Raw genomic sequence first — 16909 nt, 5'->3', positions numbered from 1 at the left:
GAAGAGTGGGATGGAAGGGAGGGGGGGAGAGGGAAGGGAGGGGGGGAGCGAGGGGTGGGGGAGGGTGATGGGGAAGGATGGTGGGGAGAGATAAGTGGAAGAATGGGGAGTGGTGGGAGAGGGGGAGGGGGGGTAGGGGAAGTGGTGGGAGAGAGGGGTAGGGTAAGGGAGGGGGGAGAGAGAGGGTGGGGGAGGGAGTGGGGGAAGGGGGGAGAGAAGTGGAAGAGTGGGGAGTTCATGTAGTTCTGTGACGGGTCACGAAACAGTAGAATAAAGCTCCTCGGCCCACAGCCTAGATTGAGGGTTATTTATTGGTTGATGTGGGTTGACTATGATATCACAACCAAAGTTCCTGCCCCAGCCCACACCTCCAGCTCCAGGCGACCCGTTCACATCACATCCATGTCCCCAGGGTTTACTGATGGAACTCACTGCCGGTGAAGACCACAGGGCAGGTGCTGGGACACAAATAAACCAACCATTTATCAGCTTCCACTGTTGGTTGTAAATCTGTGATTGCATTTCTGCTCTGCCTGTTAGTTGTGAACTAGTCCTGGTCTCTGCTCCCTACATTCCCCACCCACACTCATTGCATTCTGGTTTTCAGTGTCCTATCACCTTGGTTAACCTGTTCTCACCCTGTCTGCCCACAGTGCCTCCTCATGCTGCCATGTACCCCGAGGATCCCGTGGAGTGGGGTCAGCCCAACACCTTGATCTGTCACGCTGACGGATTCTATCCTCCGCGCATCAACATGAAGTGGAAACGGAATAATGAGCCTGTGACTGAGGGAATCGACACCACGGAGTATTACGCGAAGAGAGATTACACCTTCCAGAGGTTCACCTACCTGAGCTTCATCCCGAGCCCGGGAGACATGTACTCCTGCCACGTGGAGCACGAGGGTCTGGAGAGGCCGACCACTGTCTTCTGGGGTCAGTATGGACCAGGTTAACGGGGCTGATCTACGCGGGGTTGGGACTGGTTGGTGGTATGTCCCGCATTCACCTGATCCAATAGCAAGGCCTCAGCTTTCTGTTCCAGCTACAAGTAGGTGGAGTGCTGGGTACCACCGTGTACCGTGGGGTTCATGACCAGTGAATGTGTCCTGCTTGCGGAGTGAGGGTTGCTGGTGCTGTCTAACCAGGGTGGGCGATTGTAAAACAAGTCTAGACGCTGACAACTGGCAAATAGAACTGTCATTGTCCATGTTGTCCATATAGTGATGAGGAGGGCACTGTGTCCCTGCCATGATTGGATTCCCAGTCAGTAATGAAACAGGCTTGGTTGTCAGAAACCACAGATGAGGACGAGGCTCACATTCCCGGCCACATCCTGGGGCAATGTTCAGGACCTATTCTGACTGCACGTTGTGGATGTTCTGATTAGATTGTTCCCCGGGCAGTTGTCCATCTTGAGTGTCTCCAGACCATTTCAGTCCTGGGATTTTAGTGTATTCTGACAGAGTGCCCATAATAATGAATCTTTCCTGCTGGGAGATTTACTCAGAGCTGCTGCAAATTGGGATACGGTATCCAACACAGTAAAGTCTTCACTGGTAATGCACATTCATTGATTGAGCCAAACCAGTGAGTTTACATCATTGATACTCTTTCTCCTTACAACTAAAGGGCGATCGCACTCTCCAATTAGTCTGTTAACTAATCTCACCCCGGATTCTATCCCTCACCCACACTTTGGGTCAATTTACAGCAGTCACTAAACCTACCAACCCACATGTTTTTGAGATGTTCGGGGAAACCGCAACACCCAGTGGATACCTGCGCAGTCACAGGGAGAAAGTACAAACTCCACACATACAAGGTTATGATTGAACCCAGGTTCTTGGAGTTATGAGGCTGTGGCCTTACCCACTGCACCACTTTGTCACCCAAAATTAATCCCCTTGGTTTATCAGTGGAAAATATTGCTTCTATTGGCTTTGACAGCCTTTCATTGTACAACAGAGAGAATGGGCAGCTAAAGCCAAAATGGGAATTAAGGACTAAACAGAAATGAACAGGGAGAAATTCTGTCTTCTCATCACCTCTTCTTTTGCTGCCAATTCTCTCTGATGTACAATGAAAATGTTGCTTGCACCAGACTCATAAAATATGTGTTCTTTCACATGGGTATAAAAGCATGAATAAACTGGAGGGCATAGACATATATGACAAACAAATCAAATTATATATAAAAATAAATTATACATAAATTACACTAAAAATTAAGCAAGGCTGCGCAAAAAAACAAGTTAGTGCAAAACGCAATTGCAGTCTGTCTCATCACTCTTTGTCTCTCAGCCATTCCCCATCTCCATCTATTACTCCTGCCCCACTCATACTTGTCTGTTTTCCCCTTTATCTCTGCTCCCCAGCTCCGTCTCTCGCCTCCTTCCACTCATCCTCTCTCTCTCCTTCTCTCAACCCCTTTCCTTCTCTGCACAATTTATTGTTGTCCTCATGACACCACACCTGTAGAGTCAACAAAGACCCTCTTCCTCGCCTGTTCTTTCCCCGTCTTTAAAATGCATTGCCTACCTTTTGACTAAGTAACACACAGAAACCTGATTCAAACATAATGGGATTAGAAACAACATGAAGAAACCATTACATCAAAGGGAGAAAACAGAGGGATCTGGTGAGTGGAAAAGACAAATACAGGCAACCTGGAAATCTGAAATACTGGATTCGGTCAACAGGAGATAGAGGGACAGATATAAAGGCATTTTCCAGAGCTATATGTTAAAATGGTGTAATGATACTAGGAGATTTCATCCTTGGGAAGTTAAAGGAAGTTTTAAAAACTCTCCAGGACAAACATTTTTGAGGTTTGTCCAGGAGAGTTTTTTGACATAGTATATAGTAGACCAATGAGGGAAGGAGCATTACTGGATCTCAGGGAATGTAACTGGTCAAGTGGAGGAGCATTTTGGAGATAGTGATGGGAACTAATGACACAGAGCCTGTCAAGAGTTAGAGTGTCAGGAGGAGCTTGAAACAGAAATTGGAAAGGAAAAGAGGGGTCATGAGAAAACACTGGCTGACAGGACTAAGTTAAGTTGGAAAGTCTATTACCATATAACCATATACCAATTACAGCACGGAAACAGGCCAACTCGGCCCTTCTAGTCCGTGCCGAACACTTATTCTCCCCTAGTCCCTATCCATTCCTTTCCCGTCCATATACCTATCCAATTTATTTTTAAATGATAAAATCGAACCTGCCTCCACCACATCCACTGGAAGCTCATTCCACACAGCTACCACTCTCTGAGTAAAGAAGTTCCCCCTCATGTTACCCCTAAACTTCTGTCCCTTAATTCTCAGGTCATGTCCTCTTGTTTGAATCTTCCCTACTCTCAATGGGAAAAGCTTATCCACGTCAACTCTGCCTATCCCTCTCATCATTTTAAAGACCTCTATCAAGTCCCCCCTTAATCTTCTGCGCTCCAAAGAATAAAGCCCTAACTTGTTCAACCTTTCTCTGTAACTTAGTTGCTGAAACCCAGGCAACATTCTAGTAAATATCCTCTGTACTCTCTCTATTTTGTTGACATCCTTCCTATAATTAGGCGACCAAAATTGTACACCATACTCCAGAATTGGCCTCACCAATGCCTTGTACAATTTTAACATTACATCCCAACTTCTATACTCAATTGTATTCTATTGTAAGTACATTAAGAATAAAAGAAACAGGGAAAGGGCAGAGCCCATTATGGACATCAGGGGCAATTCATGTAGAACCAGAAGATGGAGGTGAGGTCCTAATTGCACACACTGTATCAATATTCCCAAATGAAACAGACTTTGTAGTTGGAGGATTCAGCAAAGAAGTCGGTGAGGTTCATGCAAGTCTCCATAAATAAAATGGATGTATAGAATGCCTTAATGACTTGGATCCCATGTGATGTGTAGGTTCCAAGGAGTGATAGGTGAATAAATAGAAAATTGGCTTAATAGAAGAGAGAAAAGGCTGATGGTGGAAGGTTGTTTTTCGGACTGGAGGCCCGTGGACTAGTGGTGTGCCTCAGAGTTCAGTGGTGGGCCCATTGCTGTTTGTCATCTATATCAATCATTTGGATGAGATTGTACATCGCATTATTAGCAAGTTTGCAGATTACACTAAAATGGGTGGTATTGCAGATAGTGAAGATGGTTCAGGACCTTGATCGGTTGGCCAGGTGGGCTGAGGAATAGTTGATGAAAGTTAAAACATAGTGTTGCATTTTAACCAGGACAGGACCTACAAAGTTTAATGTTAGGGCTCTGGGAAATGTTATAGAGCAGATGGATCTAGGAGCGCAGCTATATAGTTGCCTGTAAGAAACATCACTGATAGGGTGACATAGGGTGGTTAAGAAGGCTTTTAGCACATTGGCCTTCATAAGTCAGTACTGATTATGGAAGTTGGAAGGCCATGTTACAGTTGTACAATACATTGGCGAAGCCACATTTAGAGCATTCTGTTCAATTTGGCACTATGTTCTAGGAAAGATGTTGTCAAGCTGTAAAAGGTGCTGAGAAGATATTGGCAGGACTCTAGGGGCTGAGCTATAGAGAGTAGTTGAGCAGGCTAGGACTGCTCTTTGGAGCACAGGAGAAAGTGGGGTGATCTAATGCAGGTGTATAAGATAAGGAGATGGATATATAGGGTAAGTGCATGGTCTTTTACCCAAAATAGGAGAACCAAGAACCAGAGGGCATGAGGGGAAAATATTTAATAACTTGAGGGGCATTTTTTTTTTACACAAGGGGTAACAGGTATGTGGTATGTGCTGCCAGAGGAGGTAGTTGTGGCAGGTACAAGCGCAATGTACAAAAAAAACATTTAGACAGGTACATGGATAGGATAGGTTTAGAGAGATACTAGACCAAGTGCAGACCCGTTGGGTCTGTTTCCCCAACGGCGTTTGCGGGGGGGGGGGGGGGGTGTGAGAAGAGGGGAGGGAGGGGAGAGGAGGAGGAGGAAACGGGATAGATCTGGGAGGGAAAGGAGAGCGGGGTAGGGGGTGAGAGATGGGGAGAGAGATGTGGCGGAGGGGGGATGGGGAAGATGGGGCGGAGGGAGGGAGGGGGAGAGGGGTGGGGGAGAGAGGGGAAAGAGTGGGGAGGGAGAGTGGAGGGGGAAGGGGGAGAGGTGGAAGAGTACTTAAACACGACGGAATGTAATGAGGAGCGGATACTTAGAAAGAAAAGTGAAATCACTACCGAAATGGAAAAGATGTCGGCGATTCTGCGTCTGGTTTCGGAGTTGCAGGGAATCAATGGAAGAAATGCGGTCGGAAGCCGTACATGTAAATGGATCCATTCCGATTGGACGTCTGCGAGCCTCGGGCATCGCGATTGGACGTCTGCGAGCATCAGGCATAGTGACATCGCACGGCGGGAACGAATCGAAAGGCAGAAAGGCAGCCGGACGGATGTCGGACGGATGGGGCGAGAGTTTTATAGAATAATTAGACCAAGTGCAGACCCGTTGGGTCTGTTTCCCCAACGGCGTTTTGCGGGGGGGGGGGGAGGGGGGGCTGCGGTATCAAACTCACATTAACCACCCCCCAAACACACAGGTGGGGAGAGGGGGGATGTGAAGAGGGGAGGGAAGGGAGAGGAGGTGGAGGAAACGGGACAGATTTGGGAGGGAAAGGAGAGCGGGGTAGGGGGTGAGAGAGGGGGATGGGGAGGGAGATGTGGGGGAGGATGGGGAGGAGGGAGGGAGGGGGAGAGGGGTGGGGGAGAGAGGGGAAAGAGTGGGGAGGGAGGGGGAAGGGGGAGAGGTGGAAGAGTGGGGAGGGAGGTGGAGAGCGGTAGGGGAGAGGGGTAGGGGGAGTGATGGAAGAGGGACAGAGGGGTAGGAGGAAGGGGGCGGGTGGAGAGAGGGAAGGGGGTGGCGTAGAGAGGGAAGGGGGGTGGGGGAGAGAGGGATGGGTGAGAGAGGGAGAGGGGTGCAGAGAGGGAAACAGAACCATTGAAATTAAGTGCAGGAGTAGGCCATTCGGCCCTTCGAGCCTGCACCACCATTCAATATGATCATGGCTGATCATCCAACTCAGTATCCTGTACCTGCCTTCTCTCCATACCCCCTGATCCCTTTAGCCACAAGGGCCACATCTAACTCCCTCTTAAATTCAGCCAATGAACAGGCCTCAACTACCTTCTGTGCCAGTGAATTCCAGAGATTCACCACTCTCTGTGTGAAAAATGTTTTTCTCATCTCGGTCCTAAAAGATTTACCCCTTATCCTTAAACTGTGACCCCTTGTTCTGGACTTCCCCAACATCAGGAACAATCTTCCTGCATCTAGCCTGTCCAACCCCTTAAGAATTTTGTACGTTTCTAATCTTCTAAATTCTAGCATGTACAAGCCGAGTCTATCCAGTCTTTCGTCATATGAAAGTCCTGACATCCCAGGAATCAGTCTGGTGAACCTTCTCTGTACTCCCTCTATGGCAACAATGTATTTGAACATTGGGCATTGTGACATCACACGATGGAACGTTCACCAAGTGCTTGTGCTCCTGCAAAGACATATGTAAATGAATCCATTCCGATTGGGCATCTGTGAGCATAGGGCATTGTGACATCACACGATGGAACGTTCACCAGGGGCTGGGGCTGGGGCTGCTTCTATGGGTGAGAAGCCAGTTTAGTTTTGAAATATTGGGGGGGGGGGTGAAGGATTTGATTAAAAACGTGCACTTAAACACGACGACCAATGGCAGACCCATCGGGTCTGATCCCCCAACGCAGCCATACCCTACCCGTAGCCCCCACTGGGGGGGGGGGGGCGGCATCACACACACTAACCACCCCCACACACAGAGTTGGAAAAGTGTATAAAGACCGTTCCCTACCTGTAGCCCCCAGGGGAGACGTGGTCGTCGAAGTCGGGTCCCGGCCATCTTAAAATAGCGTATCTTGAAGTCGTCGAAGTCGTGTCCGTCTCGGCAACGCGGAGGGGGGGGGGGGGTGTGGCGGGGCGGCATCACACACACGAAGCATCCCCACACACAGAGCCTTAAAAGTGTAATGCCCCAACGCAGCCATTGCCTACCCGCAGCCCCCACGGGAGACGTGGTCCTCGAAGTAGAGCCGTTCCCGAAAGGCCGTTTTTAAATGGCGTCGCTTGAGGTTGTGCTGCGGACGCCAGCAGCCGTTATGGTCGCTGGCCAGCAGGAGGCGACAAAATGAGTGAGTGGGGGGGGGGGGGGGGGGAGAAGGTTTTAATGAAAAAAATGGACATAAACATAACGAAATGTAATGAGGAGTGGATAGCTGGAAGGGAAAGTGAAATGTCTACCGAAATGGTTGCTTGTATGGGTGAGAAGCCAGTTTTTTTTTTGAAAACCTGGGGGGGGGGGGGGGGGGGGGGGGGGGGGAGAGAAGGAATTGATTAAAACGTGTACTTAAACATGACGAAATGTAATGAGGAGCGGATACTTTGAAAGAAAAGTGAAATCTCTACCGAAATGGAAAAGATGTCGGCAATTCTGCTTTCCCCCTTATCCTTAAACTTTGACCCCTTGTTCTGGTCTTCCCCAACATCCGGAACAATCTTTCTGCATCTAGCCTGTCCAACCCCTTAAGAATTTTATACGTTTCTATAAGATACCCCCTTAATCTTCTAAAATCTAGCGAGTACAAGGCGAGTCTATCCAGTTTTTCTTCATATGAAAGTTCTGACATTCCAGGAATCAGTCTGGTGAACCTTCTCTGTACTCCCTCTATATGGCAACGATGTCTTTGAGCATTGGGCATTGTGACATCACACGATGGAACGTTCACCAGGGGCTGGGGCTCCTGCATAGGCATATGTAAATGAATCCATTCCGATTGGACATATGTGAGCATCGGGCATTGTGACATCACACGATGGAACGTTCAGCAGGGGCTGGGGCTGGTGAAGCTACTGTGGGTGAGAAGCCAGTTTAGTTTTGAAATATTGGGGGGGGGGGGTAAGGATTTGATTAAAAACGTGTACTTAAACACGACGGAATGTAATGAGGTGCGGATACTTAGAAAGAAAAGTGAAATCTCTACCGAAATGGAAAAGACGTCGGCGATTCTGCGTCCGGTTTCGGAGTTGCAGGGAATCAAAGGAAGAAATGCGACCGGAAGCCGTATATGTAAATGGATCCGTTCCGATTGGACGTCCGCGAGCGTCGGGCATGGCGATTGGACGTCTGCGAGCATCGGGCATTGTGACATCGCACGGCGGGAACGAATCGAAAGGCAGGAAGGGATCCGGACGCCAGCCGGACGGATGGGGCGAGACTTTTATATAATAGATAGATAGATAGATAGATAGATGGGCCAAATACGGGCAGGTGGGACTAGTGTAGATGGGGCATGTTGGTTGGCGTGGGCAAATTGGGCCGAAGGGCTTGTTTCCACACTATCTTACTCTGGCCTAAAGTTGAATAAATCTCTAAAATAGGGTAGAATAGTAAGATGAGAACTTACCAGTTAGAAGTTTGATCTTTATTTTATGAGGTGTTACGTTGGTGATTACGTGAAGAAGACCCGCCAGTGCGCATGCACGTCAATCTTCAAAGCAGAGGTATGCAATCACAGATAACAGAATATTTGAAGTAACATAGTAAGATCAGCAACATGAGAACGACCATATGATCTTTATGAGAGAGGATTGGGCGTGATGGGCACGTAATCACCAACGTAACTCCTCATAAAATAAAGATCAAACTTCTAACTGGTAAGTTCTCGTTTAATCTTACTATCTTACTTCGGAGTCACGTGAGTGATTCCGTGAAGAGTTCAAAGCTCTGTGATTTCATGCCGCAGATTCAAATCCCGGCGTCTCACTGCATCGATTGACTCAGAATGAACAATGAATTAAGCATAACATTGATTCAAATGTATTAATGGCTTATGTGAATAAAGCAATCAATAGCAACCCCTCCATGTCAGGAGAGGCTAAAGTGAACACAAAACAGAATGGGCAAAACAGCCCTGGTCGGCAATCAGGCTATGGTAAAAAAAAAATTTGAAATGTATTCACTTGACCATCCTGCGGTCGTGAGGATATGGCCGATGAGAACGTCCATTGTCCTGGCCGCTTAATACCACGTTTCAATTGCTTTGTAACAACCCCAGACCAATTCCATTCCCCACATTCTACTCCTGATCATTTCCAACCGAATCCCATTGCCCACACTCTCCACCTGATCATTCCTAGACCAATCCCATTGTCCACACACTTCCCACTTGATCAGTCCCAGACCATTCCCACTGCTCTGCTCTCCACATAGCTCCAGTTCAGTCTGAAGTGAATCCCACAGGTGTGCACATTTCCTGCACTTGTAACAAGGTAGATCTCATCCCTCATCCCACTCTCTCCTCAGATCCTACGATCTGCTTCTATTTCACCAATTTGTCCAAACTTAACTTACATGTTCACGAGCTCTAGTTTAACAATTGCTGTGACCTCAGACAGCTCCTCCCTGTGTATATGCTCCGATGGTGCCCATCTTACATTGCCTACCCATCCATCACTCTCATGTGGGATGTGGACAAGTTGGATGTGTCTCCGAAGCAGAGAAGATTGGACAGGTATATGTGAAGAAGTCTCGATCATGAAGGGCTCCCACACAGCAGACAGGTGAAGTTATTTCTGCTGCCGTGGGTCAGGAACTAGATGAGGTGGATATATGACAAGTGAGATTTTTAAGCAGCAATTTCCTGTGATCTGGAATCCCCTGATTTTAAGCAGCAATCTCCTGTGATCTGGAATTCCCTGTTGAATCTGGAAATAAGTTGAATACCAGATAACGGGATAAAGAGCTGAAGGAAATGCCATGTAGTTGCAGGGCAGGCTGGATGCTGCTTTCACATCGCTGGTACCGTGAGAATGTTAAACGTTTGCTGTTTGATATTGTGAGTATTTCACACAGATCGGGGAATTACTGACGTAAGTGTGTATTTGGGGTGAGACTGGCTCCCCTCCACCCAGGTGGGCTTGGTGCCCCAGCTCTCTGCTCTATATGTTCACCCCGGGCTCTCTGTTGGATCTTCACCCTTCCCTCATCTCTCCCCAGAGTCCGAGGTACCCGAGGAAGTGTCCGGCCCTGGAACCGTGATCTGTGCTCTGGGAATCACTCTGGGAATCATCAGCGCCGTGGTGGGAATCATCTTACTGATCAAAGAGAGGCAGCGGCTGCAGGCTCAGCAGCAGGGCATCTAGTGGTGAGTGTCGGGCATGTGATGGTCACAGTCTGTGCCCAGTCCCATCACTGGGGGAGATTCTCCATCAGAAACTCCCAAGGCTACTCCTTGTTCACCCCTCTGGTACCAGGGCTCCACCATTCACCCTCCGACCAGACACATTATCCAAACCTTCAGTAAAAATGGAAATCCAGGGAGGTTTAAATCTTGGAAGGCCAATATCATTCAATAAGGGAAAACCTGACAAAGGTAGAGACACAAGAGACTGCAGATGCTGGAATCTGGTGCAACACACAAGCTGCTGGGGAAACGCAGGCTGACACAGGGTTTCAAACTGAAATGTCAACCCTTTCATTCTCCTCATGATGTTGAATTTCTCCAGCAGTTGGTTTGTTGCTCTTGGCCCAGGTGAATCGAGAGCATCTACTTGCAGTAAGTCTACATCTACACAATGGGATGGGAAGCATTCAAAGGAGAAATAACGAGAATTAGCCCAATCAATCACCAGACCAGACGCCCCATTATTGACTCCATCAATGATTGTACTCCACCGTTGACTCCACCACTGACATGAGGGCGACACAGTGGCAGAGTTGCTGCCTTACAGCACCATATACCTGGGTTCAATCCTGACTACAGAGTTTATATGTTCTCCCTGTGTCTGCGTGGGTTTCCTCTGGTTGCTCCAGTTTGTACCCACACTCCAACGACATACAAGTTTGTAGGTTCATTTAGCTTCTGTTAATTGTAATTTGTTCCTAGTGTGCAGGATAGTGCTGGTATACATTTACTGTTGTCGGCGCAGACTCTGTTGGCAGAAGAGCCTGTTACCATGCTGTATATTCTAATGTCTAAAATAAAGTAAAGCCACACATGCTGCCTCAAGAAAGCAGCAAATATAATCTGAAGAAGGGTCTCAACTCAAAATATCACCTATTCCTTTTCTCCAGTGTTGCTGTCTGACCCGCTGAGTTACTCCAGCTTTTTATGTCTATCTTCAACATAATCAAAGACTTGTTCTTCCCCGGTCATTCCTTTTTTCTCCCTGCTCCTATCCAAAAGAAGGTACAGATGCTTTAAATCGCTGCACCAGACTAAGGAACTGCTTCTTCCCCTCTGTTATCAGGCTACTGAACGGTCCTTCCAAAAGCAATTCACCTCTACCTCATTAAGACATCGGACTTTGTCTATAACACTATTGCACTATAAGCTCTTAGAGCTAAAGGAATCAAGGGGTATGGGGAAAAAGCAGGAACGGGGTACTGATTTTAGTTCCTGCTACGTGCCACGTTGCCTATTTCCTTCGCTCCATAGTTGATCAGCCATGATCAGATTGAATGGCGGTGCTGACTAGTAGGGCCGAATGGTCAACTCCTGCACTTATGTTTCTATGCTTCTAATGGTGAGAACTCTATTCTGCCCTCTGTATCTTCCCCTTTGCTCCATCTATTGTACTTGAGTTTGATGTTTGTATTTATTTATGGCATATCTCATCTGATTGGATAGCATGCAAAGAAAAGCAAATTGAATAATTGAATTGAATCATTAAAGTACTGTACCCCAGTACACTTGACTATAATAAACCTAACCTAAACCGAAACTGAAACATGTCCCAGTGAGGGAAAAACAGAGGTGACAAGTACAGAGAAGCTGGATTTAGAGGGCCATTGAGGGTTAGATTAAGAGTGAAAAGATGGCATGTGACAGTTATAGGGGACTATAAAACTATAAGAGATGCTTCAAATCGACAAACTGAGTCCAAAATTAGCAGCAATCAGAGAAAGAGTGGTGGTAGAGAATTGTTTCTATTAGTGGAAGACTGAGTGCTGGTGTTCCACAGGGATTGGTGCTGCTATCCTGGCTTGTAATATATGTCAATGACTTGGATGTGGGTGTAATGTTCGGTAAATTCGTGGATGAGATGAAGATTGATAGAGCAATTTGGTAGTGTGGACGATAGTCAGGTGGCAGAGAGATGCCAGGGTGTTGGTTATATGGGCAGATAACTGGCAGATGGTGTTTAATTCAGACAAATGCAAGGTGATATTTTTGTAAGTATTAATGAGGCTAGGGCATTGTCCATGAAGGTGTGCGGTAGTATTGAGGAACAGAGGGGCCTTGCAGTACGTCCATAGATCCCAGACATGACATTACACGTAGTTAACATGGTTAGGAAGCCCTATGCTATACTATTAGTCTGGGCACTGAATACAGATATCAGGTAGTTATGCTCTAACTCAGCTAGGGCAGTGCATGCAGTTCTGATCATCTTGCTGTACGAATAATCTGATAGCACTGGAGAAGATGGAGAGGAGATTCACCAGGAGTTTGCCTGAGATGGAGAAGGTCAGTTATCAGGAACATAAAATATAAAGCAATGCAGTACAGGGACAGGCCCTTTGGATCATAAAGTTGATGTCAAATTAAACTAATCCCTTCTGCCTGCACATGATGCATATCCTCCATTCCCTGCATATCCATGTGCTCATCTAAAAGCTCTTAAATGTCACTATTGTATTTACTTCCACCACCACTCCCAGCAGAACGTTCCATGGACCCACCAATCTGTGTTAAAAAAAAACGTACATCTATATCTATCATCCTATCTATACATCTATCTATCTATCTATCTATCTATCTATCTATCTATCTATCTATCTATCTATCTATCTATCTATCTATCTATCTATCTATCTATCTATCTATCTATCTATCTCTATATAATATTAAAAGTCTGTCTGTCTGTCTGTCTGTCTGTCTGTCTGTCTGTCTGTCTGTCTGTCTGTCTGTCTGTCTGTCTGTCTGTCTCTGCCTGACTTGTGGGTGCCAGCCTTTGATTCGTTGCTACGCCAGAAGCTGAAACGCCGAGATTTTTTCCATTTTTCGGTAGAGATTTCACCTTTCATTCCAAGTATCCACTCCCGATTAAATTTTGTCGTGTTTATATACACATTTTTAATAAAATCCTTCTCCCCCCCTCCCCCCCCCCCCCCCACTCACTCATTTTGTCGCCTCCTGCTGGCTAGCGACCATAACGGCTGCTGGCGCCCGCCTCTCGCCTCAAAGACGCCATTTAAAAACAGACGCACTGCTGAGTGCTGGAATCTTATGTTCGGGAACGGCTTCAGTTGAAGGACCACGTCTCCCGTGGGGGCTACTGGTAGGGAACGGCTGCGTTTGGGGGGCAGACCCAACGGGTCTGCACTTGGTCTAGTATATTTTTAAAACTCTGTGTGTGTGACTATATCTATCTATATACTTCCCCCCTCCCCTCCCCTCCCCCCCCGTACTCGGGGTCTAAAGCACGTTCGGGACGTGTGTGTGTGTGCCTTTGCCTTTGCCATGTATCTCCTCGAAAACCAGACACCGAAACGGGGGATTTTTTACATATTTCAGTAGAGATTTTCCTTGTCATTTTAGAAATCCAATCCTCTGTGCATTTGGTACATTATTTTCCCAATTCTTTTATTAAATATGTTGACCAATCTAATCTTTTTTAGCCCACCTGCTGACGTTACAATAACAGTGACATTTTTACAACTTCTGATAGAAATCGTCCTTATGATTTCAAAAATCCACTCCTCTATACATTTGGTCAATTATTTCCCGAGATATTTACTAAGATTTATCACCAAACTGACATTTAAAAAAATATAAATCTCTCCACCACTCCCTCCCCTTCACCACCCTCTCTCTCTGTCTCTGCCCATCTCTGTCTCTGCCCCTTCTCTCTCTGCCCTCACTCTCTCCCCCCCCCCCCCCCCCCAGATGCGCCTGTGAGTTGGGGGCTATGCGTCAGTGGATAGGGCAGTTATGGGGTAAAAGGAGCAAATGGATAATATTAATATCAAGGGTGGTAGTTCGCGTGTGCGCGGGGGGTAGTTAGTGTGCGTGATGCCGCATGCCGCCCCCTAAACTTCCCGCCCCCCCGCCCCCGCAACCGCACGTTGGGGGACCAGACCCAACGGGTCTGCACTTATTAAAACTGCGTGTGTGTCATTTTGCCTTCGAAACGTATCTCCTTGAAAACCAGACGCCAAAACGGGGAAATGTTTACATATTTCAGTAGCGATTTACCTTTTGATTGTTGATATCCACTCCTCTGTAAATTTGGTCAATTATTTCCCAAGATTTTCACCAAAATTATTCACGAAACTGACTTTTATTCAATTATCGCTGCTTGCCAGCTGCTGACGTCACAATGCCTTTGCTCGAGGCCCACCTGCCTCCTGGCCCCGCCCCTAGCAGTGGATTAAAGCATTGTTTATTTTTATTTTTTTCATAACATTGAATTTTATTGTTTCTCATTTAACTGCACTAATTATTGCCGATTCCATTGTTTTTCATTGAATTGAATTTAATTATTTCTCACTTAACATCACTAATTCTTAACATTAACTTTTACGTTCAAAGACAGCTTTTAAAAATAAATTTGCTGTCTCTTCATTGACAGCTTAGATGAGAAGGGACCCGTTGTTTGTGGGGGCGGGTGGTTAGTGTGTGTGAGACGCGACCGGCTCCTCACCCCGAATTCCATACAGTTGCCGAAAGCTTTCGTGCATGAGCTGCGCACGCTTCATTTCCAGAACATTCTGAACGCTTCAGCGGATGACGCACGGTGGTATTTTGCTCTCTCTGCCTCTGTCCCTCCCTGTTCCACTCCCCCCCCCCCCCCCCGGCTCGGCCCTGGATTAAACATCTGCTGTTTAGCACGAGTTAAGTCACCTCCCCCCTCCCTCCCGTTGCTAACCGTACGCGCTGCCAGTTGCGTCGCTCCAAGGCCTTTGAAAAAAAAATGCTGTCTTCTTGCAGCGAGGGAGCGAGTAATTTTACTTCGGAGTCACGTGAGTGACTACGTGAAGAAGGCCGTCCAGGCGCACGCGCATCATCTCGTCAGACGCATTGCGCTGCGACCGCGGTAGGAGGTGTGGAACCTCCAAACCGTGAGTGAAGGAAAACCTGAATGTAAGTATTTTCTACTTTTACTTTCAGGCTGCTTTTCTCCGGAGACTGTGTGCAGAGACACAGGCAAGTCTTATGGATGGAGAAAGGTGGGAGGAAGAATAGTAAGCGCACCGCAGTAAGCACTCAATAAGACAAAGTGTCTGAGAGTAGCAGGCGCCCGACTAAAAAGTCGATTGTAAAGAAATAACTATTTTACACGGGAGGGGAAAAGTCCCGTTGAAACTCCCATAGGGAGCAAGGTCATAAAGAAATAACAGGCCTGGAAGACTCTGAGGAGTCTGAACTATAGAATTTATAAACTGGAATTCCTCATGGGTAAAACAAACTCCAGAAGGAGTATAAAAGACGCGGGCTTAAAGAGCAACCACATGGAACACCCAGAAGAGGTTCTGGGAAACGTTGGCCCAGATTTGAGCCAGCGACCAAAATGCCTGATGATAAAGATGTATATATGGGCTGACCTGACAGGGAGGCAGCACCAGAAATGTCTGAAAGACAATACAGGCGTTGGTCTACAGGAGACCCAGAATATGGAGCAGCACCCAAAAGTGGGCTGCCAATATACAGCTCAAATGAAGAGCTTGATGTACCCCAAAGAGGGACAAAAAAGCATCGGCCTATAATAGAGCCATCGCATGAAATACCTGATGATGAATATCCAGGTGAAACCCATTATGAGGAGGAATATCCAGAATACTCTGATAATGAACCAGTTGAGGGCCAGAACCCAATGCAAAAAAGAAAAATGCCAGGGCTGGGCCAAAAGTTCTGTAGTCCCAGACACAATGGACAACCTCTTCCAGAGGAAATAGCAGAGAGTATAAATTACCTGCTTTCCCATCAATCAGAAGATACAACAATGGATGAAGTTATGAACAAATATGAAATCCCGCAGAACTGTGCTCTGCCAGGAGTGCCAGCTGATAACAAAGAAGTGTGGAATTATATGGGCATTGCAGTAAGAGCTCAAGAAATGAGATTACAGCGGGTATTAAGATTGATTGGGTCAAGTATTACGGCATTTGCCAAAGATCTGGAAGAAGGAAATGTGACAATGGCACAACAGGATGTGATGGGAATGATGTGTAATCCACATTTTGAAATAAACTATTTGTAAAACTGTGATAAGACCTAACATACATCCTAAGTTTGCAGGGCTCTGTAAACCATCTAATATACAATTGCCAAATTTACTCTTTGGAGAAGAGCTTGCCAAAAAACTAAAGGTTCTCAACGAAGAATCAAAAACCATCGGGATGATGAAACCACCGATGTTTGGCAGCACAGCTAGAAGGCAATATCCATACCGAAGGGGAACTGGTGAAGGAACAAGTCGCTCGTACTCACATACAAGATATGGACATACAACCCCAGGACGTGGAGGTCATGGTATTTCCACAAGGGGCAAGGTACAAAAAGTGACGCCAGTAAACTCTGAGGTAGGTAGCTCTGGTTCTGAAAGAAACATATCAGATGTATCCTACTTACAAGTTGGGGGTAGGTTACAATTCTTTTTAAAAGAATGGAAACTAATAACACCTGATGCATATATACTGTGCAGTATTATGGGGTTTAGAATTGAATTTTACCAGAATGAAAATCCCCCTACACAACATACTCCAAAATGAATATATTCCTTCTCGAAAGAAGAGATGAGAAGAATTCAAATAGAAATTGAGATTTTGAGTAAAAAAGGGGTAATAGAGAAAACAACTTATCAAAACCATCAGTTTGTATCTAGTATTTTCTCTAGAACAAAA

General features: G+C 46.5%; 1 protein-coding gene across 1 annotated transcript in view; it reads left to right on the top strand.

The window, feature by feature from the left end:
* Window positions 1–16909, top strand: part of LOC116990217 (RLA class II histocompatibility antigen, DP alpha-1 chain) — a 58827-nt gene that overhangs the window by 30514 nt on the left and 11404 nt on the right. The window contains exons 3-4 of the mRNA XM_033047762.1: window positions 654–935; window positions 10058–10205. Of these exons, the coding sequence (XP_032903653.1) occupies window positions 654–935; window positions 10058–10203 (428 nt within the window). The 3' untranslated portion in view covers window positions 10204–10205. The remainder of the gene's footprint in view (window positions 1–653; window positions 936–10057; window positions 10206–16909) is intronic.

The sequence above is a fragment of the Amblyraja radiata genome, chromosome 30, assembly GCF_010909765.2.
Source record: "Amblyraja radiata isolate CabotCenter1 chromosome 30, sAmbRad1.1.pri, whole genome shotgun sequence".
NCBI lineage: Eukaryota > Metazoa > Chordata > Chondrichthyes > Rajiformes > Rajidae > Amblyraja > Amblyraja radiata.
The sequence above is the reverse complement of the archived record's forward strand: the minus strand, read 5'-3'. Positions and strand labels throughout refer to the sequence as shown.